The 22,532-nt window shown below is 36.5% G+C and overlaps 1 protein-coding gene across 2 annotated transcripts in view; it reads left to right on the forward strand.

The window, feature by feature from the left end:
* The window catches only part of LOC101743654 (disks large homolog 2), a 39,945-nt gene that overhangs the window by 13,821 nt on the left and 3,592 nt on the right, over positions 1–22,532 (forward strand). For both annotated transcript variants that reach the window (XM_038013016.2, XM_062670110.1), the window contains 8 exons: positions 6,423–6,505; positions 10,533–10,718; positions 12,628–12,708; positions 13,478–13,678; positions 14,131–14,269; positions 15,333–15,402; positions 16,861–17,101; positions 18,489–18,649. In XM_038013016.2, coding sequence (XP_037868944.1) covers positions 6,423–6,505; positions 10,533–10,718; positions 12,628–12,708; positions 13,478–13,678; positions 14,131–14,269; positions 15,333–15,402; positions 16,861–17,101; positions 18,489–18,649 — 1,162 coding nt within the window. The remainder of the gene's footprint in view (positions 1–6,422; positions 6,506–10,532; positions 10,719–12,627; positions 12,709–13,477; positions 13,679–14,130; positions 14,270–15,332; positions 15,403–16,860; positions 17,102–18,488; positions 18,650–22,532) is intronic.

Consider the following 22,532-nt stretch of genomic DNA (forward strand, 5'->3'; position numbering starts at 1 on the left):
TGAAATATTTGGTTACGTCGCAATGCGAACAACGTAACTTATCTTCGTACGTACCAATGTTACGTCTCATTGTAAATACAATCAGTAGTTATCTTATCAATATCTGTCAACTGTTATCGTTTCTATGTGCTGCTGGGACGAATACACATAAGATACATTGAAATTATAAAAAATCTACGACTTTGAGAGCGGGTCCAACTAAACACAATACTTTTCAAATTGTAACAAAAGTTTTTTTTTTATTGCCCTTGTAGACAGACGAGCATGGGCCCACCTGATGGTGAGTGATTACCGTCGCTCATGGACGTCAGCAATGCCAGGGGTAGGGCCAAACCACCTACAGCTTAATACTCTCCACAAGCCTCGTTTGAAGAAGGAAATGTCATAGCGCTCGGGAAACACCGTAGAGGGGAACTCATTCCAAAGCCGGATGGTGGCAAAAAAGATCCCTGGAATCGCACTGTGAATGCACACAGTGGTTCTAAGTAGTATGGATGAAGTCTACTCCGGTGGCGGGCGGTGCGATCATAAAAACAATCCCTCAGAGGACTCCCCATGGAACATACGGTACAAAATACAGAAAAAAACAAAGTCCCTCAGACCCAGAATTTCCAAATTATCCGTGAGAATGGGATTATCGACAATGCGAACGGTCCTTTTTTGAATGGAGTCAAATTTTAATGAAAGTAGCTGGTATTTGGGAGGTCCGACCCAGAGGTGGGAGCAGTACTCCACGCGAGCCCGGAATTGTGCTTTTTAACGCAAAAGTCTTTGTCCAGGCGTGAAGTACCGCTTTGCTCTGTTGAGGACTCCCAGCATTTTGGACGCCAAATCGGCTTTGCCCTTCAAATGACCTTATGACCTTACATTTAAAAAATAGTAAAGATTTGTTGTTAAGATGTAGCTAAGTGCACTAGGTTTAGATTTTTTTATTATAATTTAAAGCTGCTACATTAATTGTTTCGTTACGATGAAGCAAAATCTCGCTGATCCCAACCCTAATTCTAACCATTATTGACTACGCTGATGCCTGTACTGGGGTGCCACTGAAGAGCTCTTAAGCAAACTTGAGAGATTGCAAAGCCTATGTACTCGCTTTATTTATAATCTCAGCAATCTCGACCATGTTTCTCATTTTCGCAAAGAGCTCAACTCAAATTTAGGCAGGTATTAACTTGGATATTATAATACTACAACACTTTCACTATTGTTCACCATTCGTATACATATTATGTCCTTCAAACGAGGCTTGTGGAGAGTATTAAACGGTAGGCAGCGGCTTGGCTCTGCCCTTGGCATTGCTGAAGTCCATGGGCGACGGTAACCACTCACCATCAGGTGGGCCGTATGCTCGTCTGCCTACAAAGGCAATAAAAAAAAAAAAAACATAATTACGTAAATTATTCGAAAGATCGGAAACAATAAATTTAGCCATTTTAGTGTTGAGATTATTTTCTCATATTTTGCAGAAATTTCTAAAGGATTTTTGAAAAATAATAAGTTCCTGATAAAAAACTTTAACTAAATTACAAAATTACAAAAATCAATGCTAAAATCACAGCAAAATAATTTTAAATAGTTATTTATAAATGTTATTTACTTATTAAATACCCTATGCACGCGTACACACGTCCGTACTTGTTGGTACCTAAAATCTATAATGAAATTGCGCAAATAGTCGGTATTCCGATGCTTCGCACTTTATACGCGTTAATAGAGAGTCGATCTATCGACGGTTTACGCTCAATGGATTACATTCAAAAACGCTTTATTTTGCCGTGAATTCTTAATTATACTTGAATATTACGATTCCTATTCTTTTCTCTACTTTTTACTAACGTGCACGATTTTTTCATTCGTACTCCTGGCCCATCTTTTTATGTAGGTTTTTAATTAGGTAAACACCTTATTTTCTATCTCGATACTTACCTCTTACAAAAGCGATTTCTATAATATTTCCATTTAGTGTGCAGCTCAGATTGTGGAATTCGCTGCGGTTGATATTCGAGTTTAAAAGTTTGTTTCCGTGTTTAAATACAAAGTCTACGAATATTATCAGATATACCTACACCATAAAAATGCAATAATGTATTATGTAGAACAAACAAGTAGCACGCATTTATCGCAAGTAGCATTTATTCTTTTATGACAATCTGATAGTAATACGTCTTCTGAGTCCGCACGGGTAGGTATTTACCACCGCCTTGCCTATTTCTGCCGTGAACTAATCATTCGTTCTAGTTTGAAGGGTAGGATAATCGTTACACAGTACAATTCAGCCTTTAACCTCATGTCTCAAGGTGGATAGCTCAAAGTACTCAAGTACTCATGTCTGCGGTCCCCAGAAACCTCTTCACAACATGCTGGTCGTGAGCTTGTTCACCCATCTATTGCTTAGATGGATGGACGAGCTCACAGCCCACCTGATGTTAAGTGGTTACTGGAGCCCATAGACATCTACAACGTAAATGCGCCACCCACCTCGAGATATAAGTTCTAAGGTCTCAGTATAGTTACAACGGCTACCCCACCCTTCGAACCGAAATGCATTACTGCTTCACGGCGGAAATAGGCGGGGTGGTGGTACCTACCCGTGCGGACTCCCAAGAGGTCCTACCACCAGTATATATGCCATAAAAATTCTGTTTACACTCGAAATGTACATATATATGCAACTATTGCATATTTGCTATCTATTTCTGTATATTACTGTACTTTAATTAACATGTTTAATAGGTATTTCATTCTCTATAATCCTTCTACACACACAAATCAAATTACTAATCTAATAATCTTCTCGCAAGTAGAATGGATGAGATTTGTAAAGAATTAAGTATTAAAGAACTATGTCTATAATTTAATAAATGAGTTAATCAAAAATACTTAAGTAAAATCAAATTTTCGATAAACAAAAGAAAAAACGCACCGCCCGCCACCAGAGTTCATCCATACTACTTAGAGTCACTTCCTTCATCCACAGTGCGCTTCCAGAGATCTTTTTTTACCACGTACCATCCGGCTTGGAATGAACTCCCCTCCACGGTTTTTCCCGAGCGTTATGACATGTCCTTCTTCAAACGAGGCTTGTGGAGAGTATTAAGCGGTAGGCAGCGGCTTGGCTCTGCCCCTGGCATTGCTAAAGTCCATGGGCGACGGTAACCACTCACCATCAGGTGGGCCGTATGATCGTCTGCCTACACGGGAAATAATAAAAAAAAAAGTTTTTTTTTCTTTGATTTACGGGTACCGGAAACATAATTGAAACAATAACCCAGACTTTAAAAACCAAGTATCCGTCACGAAGATACTGATTCGGACCGGATATCGAACACGGACACTTAAGCACTTGACCAACAAGACAATCAGAAATGAACGACCAATATTTACTGAGCTTTTCTTTTCAGGTACGTTCATCTTATTAGCTAAATATTTACTGTGGCTTAAGCCGTGGTACGCTCCTCACAACTCAAACATTTACCGAATATTCTCAGTTCGTTTGTATCTTTCACTTCCTTAATCTGTCTTTTTTTTTAAGGGATTTTATGACCTGGTAACTAAGACCTTTAAGTCATGTCTTGTTTTAATTTATATTCTTAATTTTATGAAAAATGAAAATATGGAGTGAAATGAAATGAAGATGATTAATTTGAGATATTAATCAACTGGGATGACATTAAATGAAATGAGATGATATGGGATCAAATATAATATCAGTAAAATGGTGGTCATTTACTGAGATTTTTTCAGTGGACTTTTTGGAGGATCCCGAGAAGTTACGTCCAGCGGCTTTGTTTGATTTTCCCACATTTGTGCACTTTCACAGATATTAAACAGTTAATAAACCACCATTGTTACACATTTAAACCTGAAGAAACACTAAATAGACAAAATAAAACAAATCACACAACTTCACTCCTCGCGTTCCCGCCAAAAAGTCCCCCTTAATCTGTCTTGTCAAACCATAAACACAGATTACAAACAAATCAAACAGATTAGTTTCTGTCGAGTATTTAATTCTTATTGATGAAATAAAACTGTTGAAAACATTTTCCTTTACGAAAATACAAATAATTTGATACTGTAGATTAATTATAGCCTATCACAAAATTTCTAAGTAAACAAAACACTGTAGTAATTGATCCAATCAAAATTTATTAATGTTATTAATTGAATAACATTTTGCTTTTGGCACCTTCTGTTTTTGTGATTTAGATTTAATGAAATTGTCCTTTGTTTTGCTTTTCAAGCTTAACCTCTTTGAGTTAGACAGCTACTGGTCCAAACGCTTTTGGTAAAAATAAGCATTTATTAGGTATACTTTTAGATAATGATTTTTGGAAACAGAACATAAAATAAATTCTTTCAGAATTATTTCTGGTTTTCTTGGTTCTTTTGTCGACTAAAGGAGATTGGTCAACCATACAACATACAACATACAACATACCATACAACATACCAAGTAAAACTTATGCTTTTGATAGATAGTGGTAAAGGTCTACCTATCTTTTGTGTCAGGAGGAAATCTGGTACCACCACCCTGCCTATTTCTGCCGTGAATGAGTAATGCGTTTCGGTTTAAATGGCCGTTGTAACTTTTCTAAGACCTTAAAACTTATATCTCAAGGTGGGTGGCGCATTTACGTTGTAGATGTCTGTGGGCTCCAGTAACCACTTATCACCAGGTGGGCTATGAGCTCGTCCACCTATTTAAGCAATAAAAAAATGTCATTATTAGATAACATTGCTGATTCGTGACTTAGTACTTAAAGTAGTAATTTTCATTTTATTTTGGTCTGCCCTGAGATATCAGATTAAAGTCTCTCGACTGTTCTGTGATATTGGTTCTCCTACATATCGAACCGGAACGTAACCTAAGAATAGGCTGAAAGTAGTGTCTAGTCTGGAACTTGCGAAACTGGCATGAGACCTCTGCTGCGCTATACAAAATGGACAAAGTTTTTGTATCGATTGTTCTCAAAATAGGTTGTCGATGTCTTCCTAAACCAACAGAGCTCTTAGTGTAGCCTGTTGAATCTGAGTGATTCACCTACCTTGAAATAGAACAACGCTTAATTTGTTAATTATAAGCTTATTTGTCTACAAGAGAAAGGCTTAAAAATGGTATGATGCTATGATGACATGAACATATCAGCTAGTAGATAATAAAATTGCCATGCATAGCAATTGCAAATTTATTTATTTATTTTTAATATATTTTTTTGTAATAAAATCTCCGATTTTGGTTAGTCGTATCTAGTGCATATAACACTGAAAACATATTATTTTCATTTGCTTCAAAAGAAATAGGCGATTTTTTGTACAAAACTTTTTTTCTTCTTCCTGTATTTCTAAGAGAGCAGTTACAAGTCCGCATATCGAGATTCAAATAAATCTTTCTTTGCGTGTTTCGAATTTATGGATGCACGGCTCACTGAGTCTTTGCCGTATGTTAGCTCATTCTTAACTCGCTGACTCTTTGCTAAGTAATAAAAAAAAAACGTTTTTACCGTTATTACAGTACAATTAAGGTTAAGGCTCCATTTAATCTTAGGGTGAGTGGGACATTGATTTTTTGTTTCGATTCGCTTTGATAGTCGCTTAATAAATAAATAACCGGGAACAAATCACACACGGTCATCCGGCCTTAATTAGGATTCCCTGTCACGGATACCAGAGACTGACATACTTACTTACATACGTTAAGTATATCCATATAATACTTAATAAGGGTGGTGCAGCCGTTGTAGATGTCTACGGGCTCCAGTAACCACTTAACACCAGGTGAGTTGTAAGCTCGTCCACCCATCTAAACAAAAAAAAGAAGAAAATAATCACCCAGGCAAAGAGCAAACAAACCTATTCATCACATGAATGTTTTGCCCGATGTGGGAATCGAACTCGCAACAGTCAGGAACGCTAGCTATTGCACAGGCGAGTCAGTCCCTTAAATTAATCAGTATATCACTAAGTACTAAAGTAGATTAGTACATTTCACTACCCATACAAAATTTCTTGAATATCTTTGTAATTAAAAATCGTATTTTACTGTAGTGAATATTAAAAGCAGTATGTACCACCAACTAAATAAAATATGTGTTGATTAATTTGTTGACAATTCGAATTACATTCTCTGTCTGCTCACAATAATGTTTACAATTTACTTTCAAATTTTTCTAGGTGTCAAAAACCTTTTATGTTTCTTAACTTCTTCTTCTTATCAGCCCACAGACGTCGACTACTGGAAATAAGCCACCCCTAAGCCTCGCCACAAATTAATAAATAATTATTACTTAACTAGCCGCATTAAATCCATAATTGTATATAATATAAATGCAGTTACGTTATCTTTTCGTTTTAGTTACTACATAATAGAAATGTTTCATTATGATTAAATAGAACTTAAGTTATACTATTGTTCTCAGCTAACGTGGGTAACTATGAGTGCGGCCGAGAGCAGCCTGCACAAAGTCCCGGAAACGCCCGACGTTCTGCAGGAAGCTACCAGGTTTGCTTTACACAGTAACTACCTACAAACTGGACACAGCGGCATTCAGTTTCTATAATGGTATTACGGTTTCCTCGTAGCATAAATTCTCTTTGAGGAAACACGGGTCGTATTAAACTCTTTTTAAATTACCAGTATTTTTGGCTTAATGGGTTATCATTATTATAAATGTAAAATATATGACGGATTGAGATCGGTTACATGGTGTTTATAAAATGTTGACGTCAGCGTCGTTGATGCCATGCTCTTCATCATTATCATTGCCTTCCATAGTGATAGTAATAAAGACTTACTTTTCCAATGTATTCCGCTTATTATATTTCAAGTGTACAGAGATATCAACAGAGAGCACCGCTCCGTTAGACAGCTCGAACCGGAATGTTCTGTGCACTTTTATTTCTCCCTACCTATGCTGATAGCCTTGAGAGGCTATTTCAGCTTCTCCTTGACGTATAGGTGAGCTCACGGGGTTCAAACCGGGAGTGTTGCTAACACTGGCCCTAGCAAGAGCAGTGCTTCGCAGAATCTACCACCAGATCGGAAATGCGACCCACTGAGAAGATCCGGCGAGAAACTCAGTGGGCTGTCTCTATGGGTTAATTCACTTGTCGAGCCCTTCGTCGCAAGCGACGGGTTCGACAAAGACGGTGACCGGTGCTTGAGGTACCTAAAAGCACCGTTAATGGATCGGGAGGATCCGTAATGACGTGCTTTAGGCGACGTCGACTGTTTACCATTCGGTCAACAGGATCGGGTATGTAATTTCCGGCGGCCACGACAAGAGGGTTTTCATGTCGTGCCGCCTTCACGAAGTGGCGCAATGAAGCTGACTGACTGAGTCAAGCTCCAGATCATCATGGAGATCCACGTTCCTTAAGAACCATGGTGCTCCGACCTTGGGCTATCCTGCAAAAACGGGATTGAATGACTTGAAGAAGTTTCAATTGAGCTATTGTATGACAGATACCATTACCCTACCATTTAAATAAGAATGAAATTGCAGAAACTGGAAAGAAAGTGGTACACCTATGAGGGCGTTACATTCTACGGCTACCGATATGAAATATTTTTTTCCAAGTTTGAATTATGTAAACAATCCAAAAGTTATTATTTCACTGTGAAAGTCATTAGTGAAAATAAACGGTACATATTTGTTTAGAAAAATTGCGATCATCCCCTGAGATTCAAAAACGACGTGATCATACAAATCGATACGAGTACATCGGGCGTTTTATCAATTAGGCCACGCACGCTTCACATTATTCGTAACATCCGAAATGTGTAGTATCTTCCATTCATTGAAAGAATCAGTCCGTTCCTTAATATACAATATAAAAACCCTTAACGATTTTAATTTACGAAATGAATACTGAATGCCCTATAATCCACATCTACACTTTAACAAATTACAAGGAAAATTGTTAACCTTTTTTTCTAGCTAAAACCGTTTCCGACGATTTCTTTTTGGAAAAATTTGGTGGAGCGGCAATTTAGCAATGTTTTCCATCGTTAAAATATATTTTTCTTAGTCTAGCAAATAACCCTGGTATCCGATAGAGGCACCTCTTTTATCCATTTTTTTGTAACCTACAAATTATTTCGGCTCAACTCCTAACGGCACAACCGTAATTTGGGCCGTGTTCGTGTACTTTTCAAACAAACGGCCGCTTTATGCTTGTTTCAAAAAGTGTATGAAGCTCGGCTTGCCTTGTGAAGATCATTTTGAAAACTGTTTTTTCACCATAACACGATGTACTCTCATCGCGTGGAGGGTAATAACCTTTTATTGTTTACCATAACGTTTTATCATGCATGAGTTTAATGATAATGCTGAAGCCTTTTACAGGTCGGTAACAATGCTGGGAGCCGCATGTTAACGGAGCTGAACCGGCCATTCGATTGAGTTACATTACTTTTTATATTACATCAATATTTAGGATCATTACCGAATTAAAAGATCGATTTTCTTTAATGTCGAAAATAAATTCGAACATAGTGCTTGCCTTTGTATATTTTTTTTTAATACACAGACACGTGAAAGAGGTCATGACCAACCTAACTTCAAATGGCTAACGTAACTGATAGATGAATATGGATTAAAAAAAACAATATGAATACCTTCCATCATAGTTCATGAGGTCTTATTCTCGATTGCAAAGCTTAGTGGCCACCCCGACTATTTGAACCGAAATGCAAGAGTGTTTGGTGGCAGAATTAGACAGGATGGTGATGCCTATCCATAAGGACTTACATTTCTCTCGGGAGGCTATTATTTACATTTTCAGTAATTTTCGCATTTATTATGCTAATTTTAATGGAATTTCAATTGGAATTTAGAAAATCCAACACTTAATTAGATCACTACTACAATGAGTAATACTGACGCGGTGGTTAGGGTAGGTCCCATTCCCCCACATAGTGGAAGCATCCGTATTTATAAAATACGGCATTAATTCAACATTAATGATTAGGCCTGTTTCATGTTCATCAAGGTGTTTTATCTCTATATGTGTAGGTATATCTTGAAACTTATATAAAAATGTATCAGTTTCCGATAGTACCGACAAGGGATCCTTGTTTTGACAAAATTACTGCGGGGCTTATCCTCGATTTAAAAAAAAAGATAAAAATGTAAGCTGAAAATAAATAAGAATAGTATATATAATATGATATTTTATTTCAACCATCGCCGTAAATTTCTATCTAAATGAATATTTTGTTAAAGCAGCAAACACACCATTCGTGTTTGTAGTGCTCTTAGCTAAATTGTTCCCATTTGTGACTTCATAAACATAAACCCGTATTGCTTAACTTCGTTTAAGTATGATTCATGCCAGCTAGTTAAATAAATTCGTAGTTTACAATTAATTTAATTTCCATTTTTTTCATACAAATTAACTGCAGCCTAAACTTATTTTTATCAGTATTTTAAAACATTGTACTTGCATTGAGCATGAAAATTTATAATTTGATCCAATTTTTTTGCATAGATGCATGTTCGAATTCGCAGCCCACATGTTATTCAGTGGTTACTGGAGCTGATCCTGAGTCACGAGTTCTAAATCTCAGTCTTTACAGTACAAAAACTGCTCCACCCATCAAACCAAAACGCATTACTACTCCACGGCAGAAATAAGTAGGGCGTTACCTACCCGACGACGTTCTTCGGGATATTCCCGGAGATGAAATCCCGTTGTATCATCCGTCGAAGGCGGACTTTCGACGCATATTGCGGTACCGCAGGGTTGGTGTAGCCGGTGTGGTGGAGCTCGATGAGACTTAGTCGGTAGTTGGTTTTGCGGGGTGAACGCCTCGCGCGCCTTTTTCAAGGCGTAGTCTCCTGTGAATAATTGGGGGACCTTGGTTCTCCTCGTCTCCCTCTTCCTCTTTGGAGGCGTCGGAGTCCAACATAACCCGGTCCGTAACCCCCTCGACAGGGTATCCGTAAATGGATTCCCCAGTGTTAAAAAAGGGTAGTACCTACCCAAGTGGGCTCATAAGATGCCATACCACCATTAAGTACCATCCTAGTGAGGCTGAGGCTTTTTTTACCCAATTTACCTAAACAATTTTTTTCTTCACAAAAAAGCAATGCCAAAACTACCCTTAATAAGTCCGATACTGAATGCCATTATTACCATGCAGTATGAATGAATATATTTAAAATGTCCACAGTCTATTTGATAAGACGCTCGATTTTCCCGTATCAATTGATATGACCATGCAGCGATTACAAATAGGTATACTCAAGTACTTTTTTATAAAATATTTTACATGTACGGTTAAAGCTGTGATTAGAGATTTTTCTATAACTACTCTTAAAATTTATGAGCACTTTGAAACTATCATAGCTGAATAAATAATATACAATGATTGATAATTATTCACGACTCAAGGACGCGGTAGCATTCACATTATGATGTCTATGGTCTTTAGTAACCATTTCACACTAGGCTAGGCTAGGCAAGGCCATGAGTTTGTTGATCCATATAAAAAATGAAGTGAAGTTTCATTTATAATCTCGCAGTACACTTCAGAAGCGGACGAGTCTGACTGGGAAACTTGTGACGTAACGCTGGAGCGGGGTGCGAGTGGTCTTGGGCTTAGCATAGCGGGCGGCGAGACAGACGGCGACGTCACAATCACCAGACTAGCAGCCGGAGGGGCAGCCAAGAAAGATGGCAGACTACAAATAGGCGATGTTTTATTGCAAGTAAGTATGTAACATGATTTTATTGTTTATTTATGAGGCTTAGGCCCCTTAGGTTTTTCATAAATTTTTGTGACTTCTATTTATTATATTGTATTAGTTATTAAAAATATGTATTCTATTGTTATTAAAGGAAAAGCTTGTCCTTGGCTTCACGGTCCATTCAATGGGTTTCCATTAATTTTACATGTTACTTTTTTTAAACTCAAATAACAGTTATGGTTTCGTATCTGTATGATAAGCCTCCATCACTATGCCTACTTCTACAGTAAAGCAGCTAGACACATTCCGATCTGCAGGATGGGAAAAAAGTTATTGAAATTTAGACTTTGTCTCAATTAGAAATAGAATTTAACAAAGTAGTTACTAATTTTGTGAAGCAATCATTTTGTCACAAATTTTAAAACTGTCTTCTGATTGCTCCCATAAAGCACGTACATTTAAAACAATAAAACAATGTACTGAATGAACTCACAGGAAACAGCCCTTATTAAATAAAAACGAGAAAGACTGAACAAAAGCAGAGAGGAATATTATCTTTGTCGAAATTGTTAAATTAATGAAAACAAAACAGTACATTTTATGAGCTAATAAAATAAATTAAACGTCCTATAAAAGACGTCATAAATTCATTGTTTAAAGGTTACACAGAAAAAAAAATCATTTTTAATGAAAAATGTTAGTTGCTTCACGCGATGTTGTGAAATTTGAAACGAATTTTCTGCGTATTGTTTCTTTCCAGGTAGCTGATAGCTCGTGATTTATGAATCGGAAAATAATCAAAACATTAATACAACATGTAATGTTGCTTAATAAATAATAAAAATGGTCTTTGGAGTTAGTTAATAGCTCAGACACGCCAACATCTCACGAACGTTAATCTCAGCTACATCAAATAAAGCATGAATTATTTCGTTCACCTGTAATATCCATAATTCTAATTGAATATTCATGGCAATTAATCATAAACCTCACATTAAGTACCCCGATAACCTTTGTAGAGTTATTCGACAAGGAAGTTCGAAGCACCTACACGATCCCAATGAAGCCGTCTAGATGTGAATTATCTCTAAACTACATGCAATAAAGGAAAGATTATCATCTATACGATTAACGAAATCATCCTGCTTTATGCCCCGTCCCTAGGATTGAGATCTTTATTGATACTAACAAAAGGCCTAATTTGCAACGTCTTACGGTTACCGTGCTAATTTAGGTCGTTAGATCCTTATCTTGTGTACTGAATTTACTATGAATGTCCTGAAGCTTTGTATTTTGAGGTGATGAAGTAAAATTTTATTCATGGATATATCCCTTAATTTCATTATTGTTTTGTTATTTTAATAAAATATATTCAAAGATTTCACTTTTTACTTGGCACTCTAGGAGGATGAGCAAAGAGCGAGCTCATAGTCCACCTGATTTTAAGAGGTTATTGGGGCATATAGTCTTAACTTAAATGCCTCCACCCACCCTCAGTCCTGAATTCTTAGTCTCAGTTTTATAGTACACCAGCTATGCTACTCTTCAAACTGAAACGCATTACTGTTCACGGTAGAAATATGCGGGGTGGTGGTACTTATCCGTGCAGGCTCACAAGACATCCTACCATATTGGTAAAAAAAAAATTCAAAGATAAAGGCCAAATAAACAGACACATCTACTGGTATTTTCCGAATTTATTTAAAATTAATTAAAACGCAGGAAACTAGAATACAAAGTCTTTAGATGTAAAACTAATTAGTATGTCAGATAACTACATTTTATAAGCATGAAAATGATAAAATCACAGGAAACTAGAACACAAAACCCTTTAGATGTAAAACTAATTAATATGTTGGATCAAATTGCATCTGCATTAAATAAAATGAAAACTACTGAATAATTTGGTTCACAAATGTTTGTCGTACAGGTTAATGACATCTCCGTGGAGGGTGCGTCGCATTCTGTCGCAGTGGATGCATTGCAAAAAGCGGGCAACGTTGTCAGATTAGTGAGTTAAAAAAAAAGTACTCTGCATGCCCTTACAAAACCTATGCGCTTTAATTAGGCAAATTTAGGGTTTAATTAAAAAAGTGCGGGAAGTAAACGACGTATTTTTGGGATTTTTCCACGGAAATAGGTAACTTTAAAAAAACTATCTGATGGTTCCGTCGAAATATGAGAGTTTAATAGAGAATAGAGACTACAGGATCAGTACGGTGAAGTGTTAACGGACGGAGCGCGTGGCTCGTAAATACAAAAGGAGACGGCCGTAAATGGTTTGGAGTGGAGACTCAATGTAAAGCGCAGCGTGAAGTATCAAGCCGTAACGCTAATGACTTTTGATTTTATCCACTACTTTTTATTTGTAGGAGCACTTTTATAGGAGAAATTTGTGGAGCGTATATTTGCAAATATTTGCTACAATCTTTCTACAATAAGTTTCTGTACCTCAAGCACCGGTCACCGTTCTCCCCGAATCCGTCGCTTGCGACGAAGGGCTCGACGAGTAAATTAACCCATACACACAGCCCACTGAGTTTCTCGCCGGATCTTCTCAGTGGGCCGCGTTTCCGATGCGGTGGTAGATTCTGCGAAGCACTGCTCTTGCTAGGGCCAGTGTTAGCAACACTCCCGGTTTAAGTCCCGTGAGCTCACCTATTCGCCCGGTTACGCTGACATAGCCTCTCAAGGCAGGGAAATAAAAAGAGTCTGTTTCATTACATAGTGTCCACAAAAAACTGTTCGTTTTTTCAATATCGTTTTGTATGTTTCACAAGCGAGTTTGCCGTGCCCGAAGACCAAGAGTGGTGTCGTTGTGGCGTGGCGTTCGCGGCCTCGGACTCGGTATAGCGGGAGGGTCTGATGACGCGGCTGGAGGAGGAGGCGTTTTTATATCACATATAGCCGTCGGTGGTGCAGCACATCACGACGGCAGACTGAGATTAGGCGATAAAATACTTGCAGTCAGGGATGAAGATGTGAGTTTATTTGGACCGCCCTGAGCTAAATGATGCAATGTCCTAACTAGCTTAGTCTATTCCTGATATTTAAATGATTTTACGGCCCACTAAGTCTACACTTAGTAGGCCGTAATTTTGGTAATTATTCTAAAATAATGACCAAAATCTATAGACATCACAAATTTAAACATAACTGGCGACAAGAGGTCCAAGTCTCAATAGCGTTTCAATCCTTCAAATTACCAGACGTTAGTCCGTGTGGGTCCTACCTAACTAGTAGTAAATGTCGATTTCCGATCGCAAGAAGCTGGTGCTATATTCAGAAAATGCCGCTACTCCCCGGTGAACGTCTTATTTCCTTTTACAACATCCACGCGAAGAGACAGAGCAGCCTCATAAAATTTAATGGACAAAACGAAAATAATTCTGATTGAAATGCTTGTTAATGTTTATTCGATTGATTTGTCCAGGGAATCGAGACATCGCTTGTTGGTGCGACTCACGCACAAGCAGTGTCTGCACTTCGGAATACAGGGGAGCAAGTTACCTTAGTAGTATTACCAGCCGGTTCGGTGCCGCCCGTTGCCAAAACCGCACCGCTTTACTCTAGTGAGTGTATCTTTATTTTACATGTAAACAAAAGTGGACTTTCCTTATTATTATTTTTATTCTTATCTGCGAATTTTGCCGCGTTTGCGCTACAGGAAAAGGAATTTTTGGTAACGTGGAATATTAATACTGCATTGACGGAAATGAAAGATATGGGGTTAAGTGAATTAAAGGTTTTGTGAAATTTATTTCTATTTAGAAATACGGAACTACATTACAATAAAAAATACTTATTATTTCGTTTCTTTGTTATACAGAGCAATATAATAGAGCTTAAATATAACTAACAAAATTAGAACTAAGAGACATTATACACATTTGAAGAAGTAAGTCAGAATGTTAAATAGGAGAACAATACTTCATTAGCATTAATGCCTTATGCTCTTCAGTCGGATTGGATCTGACACTGACGATGTTAATTAATTACAATGCTTATGCTTTAACGCTTAATTTCAATTTGAGCGCGAATTGTACAATAGTTATCTACTCTACCCACGTAATGACAGTAGTTTGATATTATCTTTTTCTCAATCCACAATCGTTTTTCAAATATTTATCAGCAATAATTGACATATTCATACATACTTTGAAGAGTCTATAGAAGATACGTTTTTACTACTTTTTCCTATAATATCTAAATATAGGAACAGGAAGTATTTTGAGCATCCATTGCAGGCATGAGCCTATTTCTGCCACGAGGTCATTTGACCCTCTATAGTAAAAAAATATATCGCAGAAAATATTTATTAAATATAAAACAAGCAAGAATTTATCATATTGCATTATAGGTAAAATATTTAAAAAAAACTATCGTTTATCAATGCTTCGACATTTAATTAGTTATTTTAATAAAATATAATCTGTGGTGTCAGATTTTCCAATTAATATTCCCAAACGAGATCCAGTATTTTAATTACCTAACGTAAAGCAGCGTAAAGCTTGTTATCTGATATACATATTATTTTAATAAAAGAAAAATGATTAAGAATTGCTAACATATGCACAGAAGTGTCTTAAGTGTGTTTATTTTTTTCTTTTAAACTGAATTTGTTTGTTAAAACAGCGAGAACACAAGCTACTTCGTGCTCAACACTACACGAACTTCTTGAGGAGGAGCCAAGTGAAATACCGAGGTAAACTTTAGCTTTTCAATCTAGATTTTGTTTTTCTCTTTTTAAATTACTTTAACGTGTCGACTTTTGGCACCACTTCGGCTTAAGCGTTGAGTTTTGTGTAAACACACCCCTTTTTGGCAACAAATTCTGTTATTGTATTTATGTATATAAGTATGTCTGAGTTATAAAAGTTTTTAAAACACCATAAAGCTGTTTTAGTGTATGTAATAAATTGTTTTAGTATCTCACTTAAGTAATATGCTTGTGCTGTTAAATTCTCAAAAAGATATTTCACTGTAAATAACGTTCGACATATTCAGTGAAAGTTTGAATGTGAACTTTTTACAACATTTTCAAACTCAGCTCTTGTCTTTGAAAAGCGTACCTTATTAATATCATTATAACTACATTAACTAAGTAAGTTAATTCCTTAACGGAATCCGGAGCAAATTCTGAACGCTGTAAGCTTAAATTTTGTCTCTTTTCGTTAATACTATAAAACTGTTAGGCTTGCTTGTAGAGTCTTTGTATCTTGCTTCGAACTTTAATTAACTATTCAAGATAAGTAGGATGCTTTCACCTTTCGCTGCATTCAAATATAAAAAAATCCTTTATACAAATCAAAAAATAATGTACATCTTTAAAAACATAACTTGGTGTTGAACTTTAAAATAACTACCATCGGTTTCTGAAGCATCAGCCCGTAAAATTAAGTGAATTTGTTGGAATCTAGTTACAATATTCTGTCGCCTTATTACCATCATATTACTACTTGTTTTAGTCGCAACCTACTCGTTTATATTCCCTAAAAGATTTACTAGGATATTTCCAATTCAAAATTTGTTTTTCGGTAAAAGTAAGTTTTGTTACGTATTGACATGTACTTTAGACATAAGGCGGAACTGATGTTTCGGAATATTAAAACAATTTTTTTAAATAATGTCATATTTGTTTATTTATCTGCACCGCGTTTTCTTTTCCATTAGTTTGTGTCTATACAGTCAAAAAAATACAATCGAGATTAAAAACTTTTATGAATTAGTGACTTGAAATTTTGCCATCTGACAAACCCATATAAGGTAGTTAATATCACTAGTTCACTTAAACAATATTAATACTAAAGAAATATTTACTACTTTTTAAATAGACTGAATGAGAAATTTTGAGAATTTTACAAATGTTTTGAAACTTCATATAACGCGGGGTGCTTACAGTAGATAATACTGAGTGAGAAAAGTAGCTGTTGTGGAGAAAACGTAGCTCATATCATGATTTAGAGTGGAACAGTTAGAAACTATCCGTTCAATAGACGAGCTATTCCTGTACATATCATACTTATATTAACTGCACTAAAGCGAGACTTTTTAATATAGACTTTTTATTAACTTATGTGTCAAATTAATTATTCCACCTAAACTTATTATATATTAATGAATAGATGGCTTTTGTGAGATTGACGGATACATTACCTCGCAGATGCGTTCGGATGGTTCGCTTGGTCCGTTCTGGATCGCGGCTAGGTATGGACATCGTCGGCGGTCTTGGCGGTGACTCTGAAGGGATTGAAGGCGAGGAGGATACTTGTGGGGTATTTGTTTCGGGAGTATCCGTGGCGGGAGCAGCTTACGGTATGCTGCATAGAGGGGACAGGATACTCAGCGTTGATGGACGTGATTTAACAAGAGCCACTCATGAACAAGCTGCCGCTGCGTTGAAGGTTTGTAATTTGCTATTGGACTGAGTAAGCCACATATTTTTTTTTTGTTGTTGCTTAGATGGGTGGACGAGCTCAATGCCCATCTGGTGTTAAATTGTTACTGGAGCCCATAGGCTTTACTACATAAATGTCGCCACCCACCTCGAGATATCAGTTCTAAGTTCTTAGATTTAACAGTACAACGGCTGCCTCACCCTTCAAACCGAAACGCATTACTGCTTCACGGTAGAAATAGGCAGAGTAGGTAGGTAGGTACTTACCCGCGCGGACTCACAAGAGGTCCTACCACCAGTAATTACGCAAATTATAATTTTGCGGGTTTCATTTTTATTATACGATGTTATTCTTTCACCGTGGAAGTCAATCGTGAACATTTGTTGAGTACGTATTTCATTAGTAAAATTGATACCCGCCTGAGATTCGAACACCGGTGCATCGCTCAACACGAATGCACCGGACGTCTTATCCGTTAGGCCACGACGACTTCAATACTTACTAAAAGGTTTAAATTCTTAGAAACTTAGTCATTTGATGTATACATAATTTTTTTATGGTATCTTCTTAGTTTATTTTATTATTTTTTGTCTTAACTAATATTTGCTAAGAAAACAATTTAATTTAAATTATAAAAACTTTTGAAAACCGAATGAGAAAAATATATGACGGTACGGAACTATAATTTCCATTTATTGGATTAGCTTTAAAATCCAACAAAGCAGTTAAAAAATTTGTGACAAAAAATATTTTTAAAATCGTTCTGGGACAAAATCTAAATCTGTTTACAGAAGAGTCCATATAAAATATGTTTCGGTTAAAAGCGAATCCGTTTTTATGCTTCTAATTTCGAGATTTGTATTTTCAAAGTGTAGAATCGTTATTTATTTGATTGCTCTTCACCAGACAGCTGTTTCAGGCTTGCGGAGTGAGCGTCTGGGTTTGCGGAGGGACTTCGGTTCCCTCTGTATTTTGTACCGTATGTTCCATGGGGAGTACTCTGAGGAATTGTTCGAGATGATACCAGCATCTCGTTTTTACCATCGCACCGCCCGCCACCGGAGTAGAGTTCATCCATACTACCTGGAGCCACTGCAGTCATCCACAGTGCGTTTCCAGAGATCTTTTTTGCCACGTACCATCCGGCTATGGAATGAGCTCCCCTCCACGGTGTTTCCCGAGCGCTATGACATGTCCTTCTTCAAACGAGGCTTATGGAGAGTATTAAGCGGTAGGCAGTGGCTTGGCTCTGCCCCTGGCATTGCTGAAGTCCATGGGCGACGGTAACCACTCACCATCAGGTGGGCCGTATGCCCGTCTGCCTACAAAGGCAATAAAAAAAAAAAAAGGCATTCTGTTATAATTCATTCAAAAATAGACCTTATGCGCACAGTATTCTGGGAGCGCAGTGACGATAGCTGCACAATACCAACCGGAGCAGTATGAAAGACTAAGGGCGCGGATACGAGCAATCAATGCAGCTGCGATGTCGCCTCACGCCGTACATGCCACCCATGTTCCTGTACATCCGGACTTACACACCATGTACCCAAGGTAAGTTAATCGAGAACAAATACTCTTTTGCATTATAAAATATACGTTTACACTATATTAAAAAAATTAACTTGATTAATACGTTTAAGTAACAGTAAAGTACAATGTAAGGTGTTTTAATATTGAACTAGTGGTCCCTCAGTCAGTAGTCGAACTTGGATTTTAATTAATTGATATTTTAAGTTTGAACATTATTATGGGTCTATTGTCATAGACTATTAAATTTCTAGAATCAGTATATAATAATATTATAGATAAACAATAATAATTTCTTATAATTTTTTTCTTATTGAGTAGGTAGACGAACAACCTCATGCCCTTCCTGGTGTTTGACGAAAACATATTTACGTGAATTCCAATACCGAACTTGAGACCTGAAATCTAAGTCCCAATTGGAAAGCATAACGGCTATGAATAGGCTGTGAATAAGAGAGGAGTGAGTGAAGAAATGGTATATGATAGAGGAGTGTGAAAGGAGAAATGATGAATGGCTGTGAAATAGACAGGATGATGGTACCCTTTTCGGTTCACAAGCTATTGTTACATCACTAAAAATCTTACTCTACTACTACAATATCATTATAGACTTGGAACTAATTACTACTGTAATTGATACAGCTGAAACTTTGATGATAGACCTTGAACAACTAATTAAAATCAGAGCTAAAATCCGATTACTGTTTATAATCCCAGCCAGGAGCAACGTTATGAAAGCTACTCATTTGCATGATAATGATTTTCTAATACGTTACTCACGCCCTTCAAAACGACGCGCCTAATTACTGTATAAATTAGTATCTATATATAATAATACGCGAAGCAAAAATTTTGTATCCCTTTTTACGCAAATTTGGCGAACGAAGGAGTATGAAATTTTATTGGAAGCGTTAACAGCTATTTATGGTGAAAAATTTAATAAGTTCTCTACATCGAACATCCGTTTTTATAAAAGTTTTATTTATCTCAATGTCTATCATATATTTTCTTTTGTTAAAATGATTGACTTACACATTGACAGTGTTAAGATATGCCAATGTTAATACGATACATAATATTATTATAATAATGCTAATATAAAACACTGAAATCGTCAAAATCCAGTGACGATGATGACAGTCAACTGATAATGAAGGTTAAATTCAGTAGATCTCTCAAAAATTACAGTACGTTCTTAATATGTGTAAAGAAAAAAAAAATGTAACGAGAACATTTTCATTTTTATGACATGACTAAATTATGGGCACAAGCTTCCGACCGGCCAGCTGTGCTCATCATATAATCTGCCTTGATGTTACACAGAAATGTTGGAGATTTATTAAGTAATAAAATATTTAGCAATGAGAATTAATATCGCATTTTAGTAGCAAAACGGACTTAAAATTAGACCATTAAATAAATTAAACATTTCTGGTAGGTGTACTATTGTCATTACTATATTATGTCCAATGATTTTGAATGACTAAATACTATTATTATCATTGTATTTAACTGCCAAAATCATTGATAATTTTTTAATGTACATGAAGTAAATAAGTTTAAAAAAAAAGTGTTTAAAATAGAAATTTATCCAAAATTTTTCGTTCCGGAATCATTTTTGAAATTTATAGTTTACAATTCAATGCTTTTGTTCCAATAATACTAGTATTTTTGCTATTTTTTTTAAGCAAGGCTTTAAAATATACAAATCGCTTAAATAGTTAATTTTTTTTTATTGCCCTTGTAGGCAGACGAGCACACGGCCCACCTGATGGTGAGTGGTTACCGTCGCCCGTGGACTTCAGCAATGCCAGGGGCAAAGCCAAGCCGATGTCTACAAAAGTATATTTACGAAAGTATATTTTTTTTGTTTGCAGACTGCCCCTAACATTGATGAAAATCTTTTCTATTTTTGGCCCCGATTATAATTCTACAAGTACACAAATATACTCAACAATCGACAAACGAGGACGCCATTAATAACTCAAGCAAGTCTGGCTCCCCGTGATTTGTGTATTACGTATTGTGTTTACATTTACATTTAACCCTCGAATTTAAAAAGCAGGATAAACTAAATACTGCCATCTTAACAGACACAGACGTAGGTATATTAAAAATACCCAGTTTTATGTGCCTATCAATGCAGCAAGCGCAACCTGCATTATTTGCTCAAGGTCTTCCAACGTAAAATATATTCGAAGCAGTTCCATCTTATTAGAGCGATTTTCATTAATCACGCTTATGTTTTTTTTTATAATGAAATAAGGCTTTTTTATTTGTATTTTTATTTTGTATATTTATTTTCATTAAAAGTGCATATTGTGGATCCTCATCTTCCCCTAATATTTTGTTCCGTTGCAATAACTTGAGATGACGTTTTTATCTAATGCATCTAATTGCGGAAAAATCTGATAATAATGGAAGTACCTGACCATTGCTAGAGGTATTTTTATAAAATCTAGCAATCTACTCAATTTCTTCCCTATAATCTGGCCTTGGAGCACACGTTTCTGCGCAACCAGACAAAAAATTGTTGTTTTTGCGCATTCAACAAAAAGCGATTCTTAATCTTGAGGTTTTTGTAACGGAGTTGTTAGTATCAAAGTCCGTCTAAAGGATTTCCAATAGAAATCTCCAGTACCACATTTTGAAGTCATCGTGGTCTAAAGGATAAGAAGTCCGGTGCATTCGTGTTGAGTGATGTACCGATGATCGAATCCCGCAGGCGGGTACCAATTTTTCTAATGAAATACGTACTCAACAAATGTTCACGATTGACTTCCACGGTGAAGGAATAACATCGTGTAATAAAAATCAAACCCGCAAAATTATAATTTGCGTAATTACTGGTGCTAGGATCTCTTGTGAGTCCGCGCGTGTAGGCACCACCACCCTGCCTATTTCTACCGTGATGCAGTTATGCGTTTCGGTTTGAAGGGTGGGGCAGCCGTTGTAACTATTCCTTGAGACCCTAGAAATTATATCTCAAGGTGGGTGGCGCATTTACTTTTTAGATGTCTATGGGCTCCAGTAACCACTTAACACCAGGTGGGCTGTGAGCTCGTCCACCCATCCAAGCAATAAAAAAAATCTTTGATGCGTAAATTTTTCGACTATCTTGAAATAGCTTAGAAAACAAGACTCTTCATTTAACCGGACCCTGGTATTTGTGCTATCCCTCTGTTCTTTCAAATCATTCCCAGTTTTAAGCATATGTTTTCCCATAAATCTGAATTATTTGTTTCCTAATTGCTTTATTTCCAGGTTGAAACGTATTGCAGAAGTCGTAAAAATATTTTAAGTTATCCATGCACTGCCCAGAACTAATTGCCGGAAACTAGAATTTATGACTTTTAGACTTTTACCGTTGCGTCGTAGTTTTGTGCAGCTGTTTCAGTCTGCATTAAGACAATATATTTTATTATACATATGTAAACATGAAATTTTAATTTTTATTTAGAGGATTTTATACAACCATATCATGTCTGGTTACAAATTAAAATATTCTTGTACTTGTTTTTTTACTTGTGAACACGCACGGTACTATTCTATCTACATATTTCTACTGCGATGCAGTAACGCATTCCGGTTTGGAAGGTAGGACAGTCGCTAGGCTTTATAACTCAGAAGTCGACGGTCGTGTCTTACGATGGGTGGCGGGATACGTCTCGTTGAATGGATACTAAAAAAAATACTTATTGGTTAAGAGAGCCGCGAGATCATCAAAACTTCTACCAGATATACAAATTACGGAAACCTTAACTCTGCTTTCATTATGATTTGCCAATCCAATGCGAATGTACCCAAAATTAGTTGACCAAGGTTTTTTATTTACCTGATTTTATTCATTTACGATCATAAAATAACGTACTGAAGCGTAACTTTTTTTTGTGAAATGCTTAATTTT

This window comes from Bombyx mori, chromosome 9 (assembly GCF_030269925.1).
Source record: "Bombyx mori chromosome 9, ASM3026992v2".
NCBI classification, from domain to species: Eukaryota; Metazoa; Arthropoda; class Insecta; order Lepidoptera; family Bombycidae; genus Bombyx; species Bombyx mori.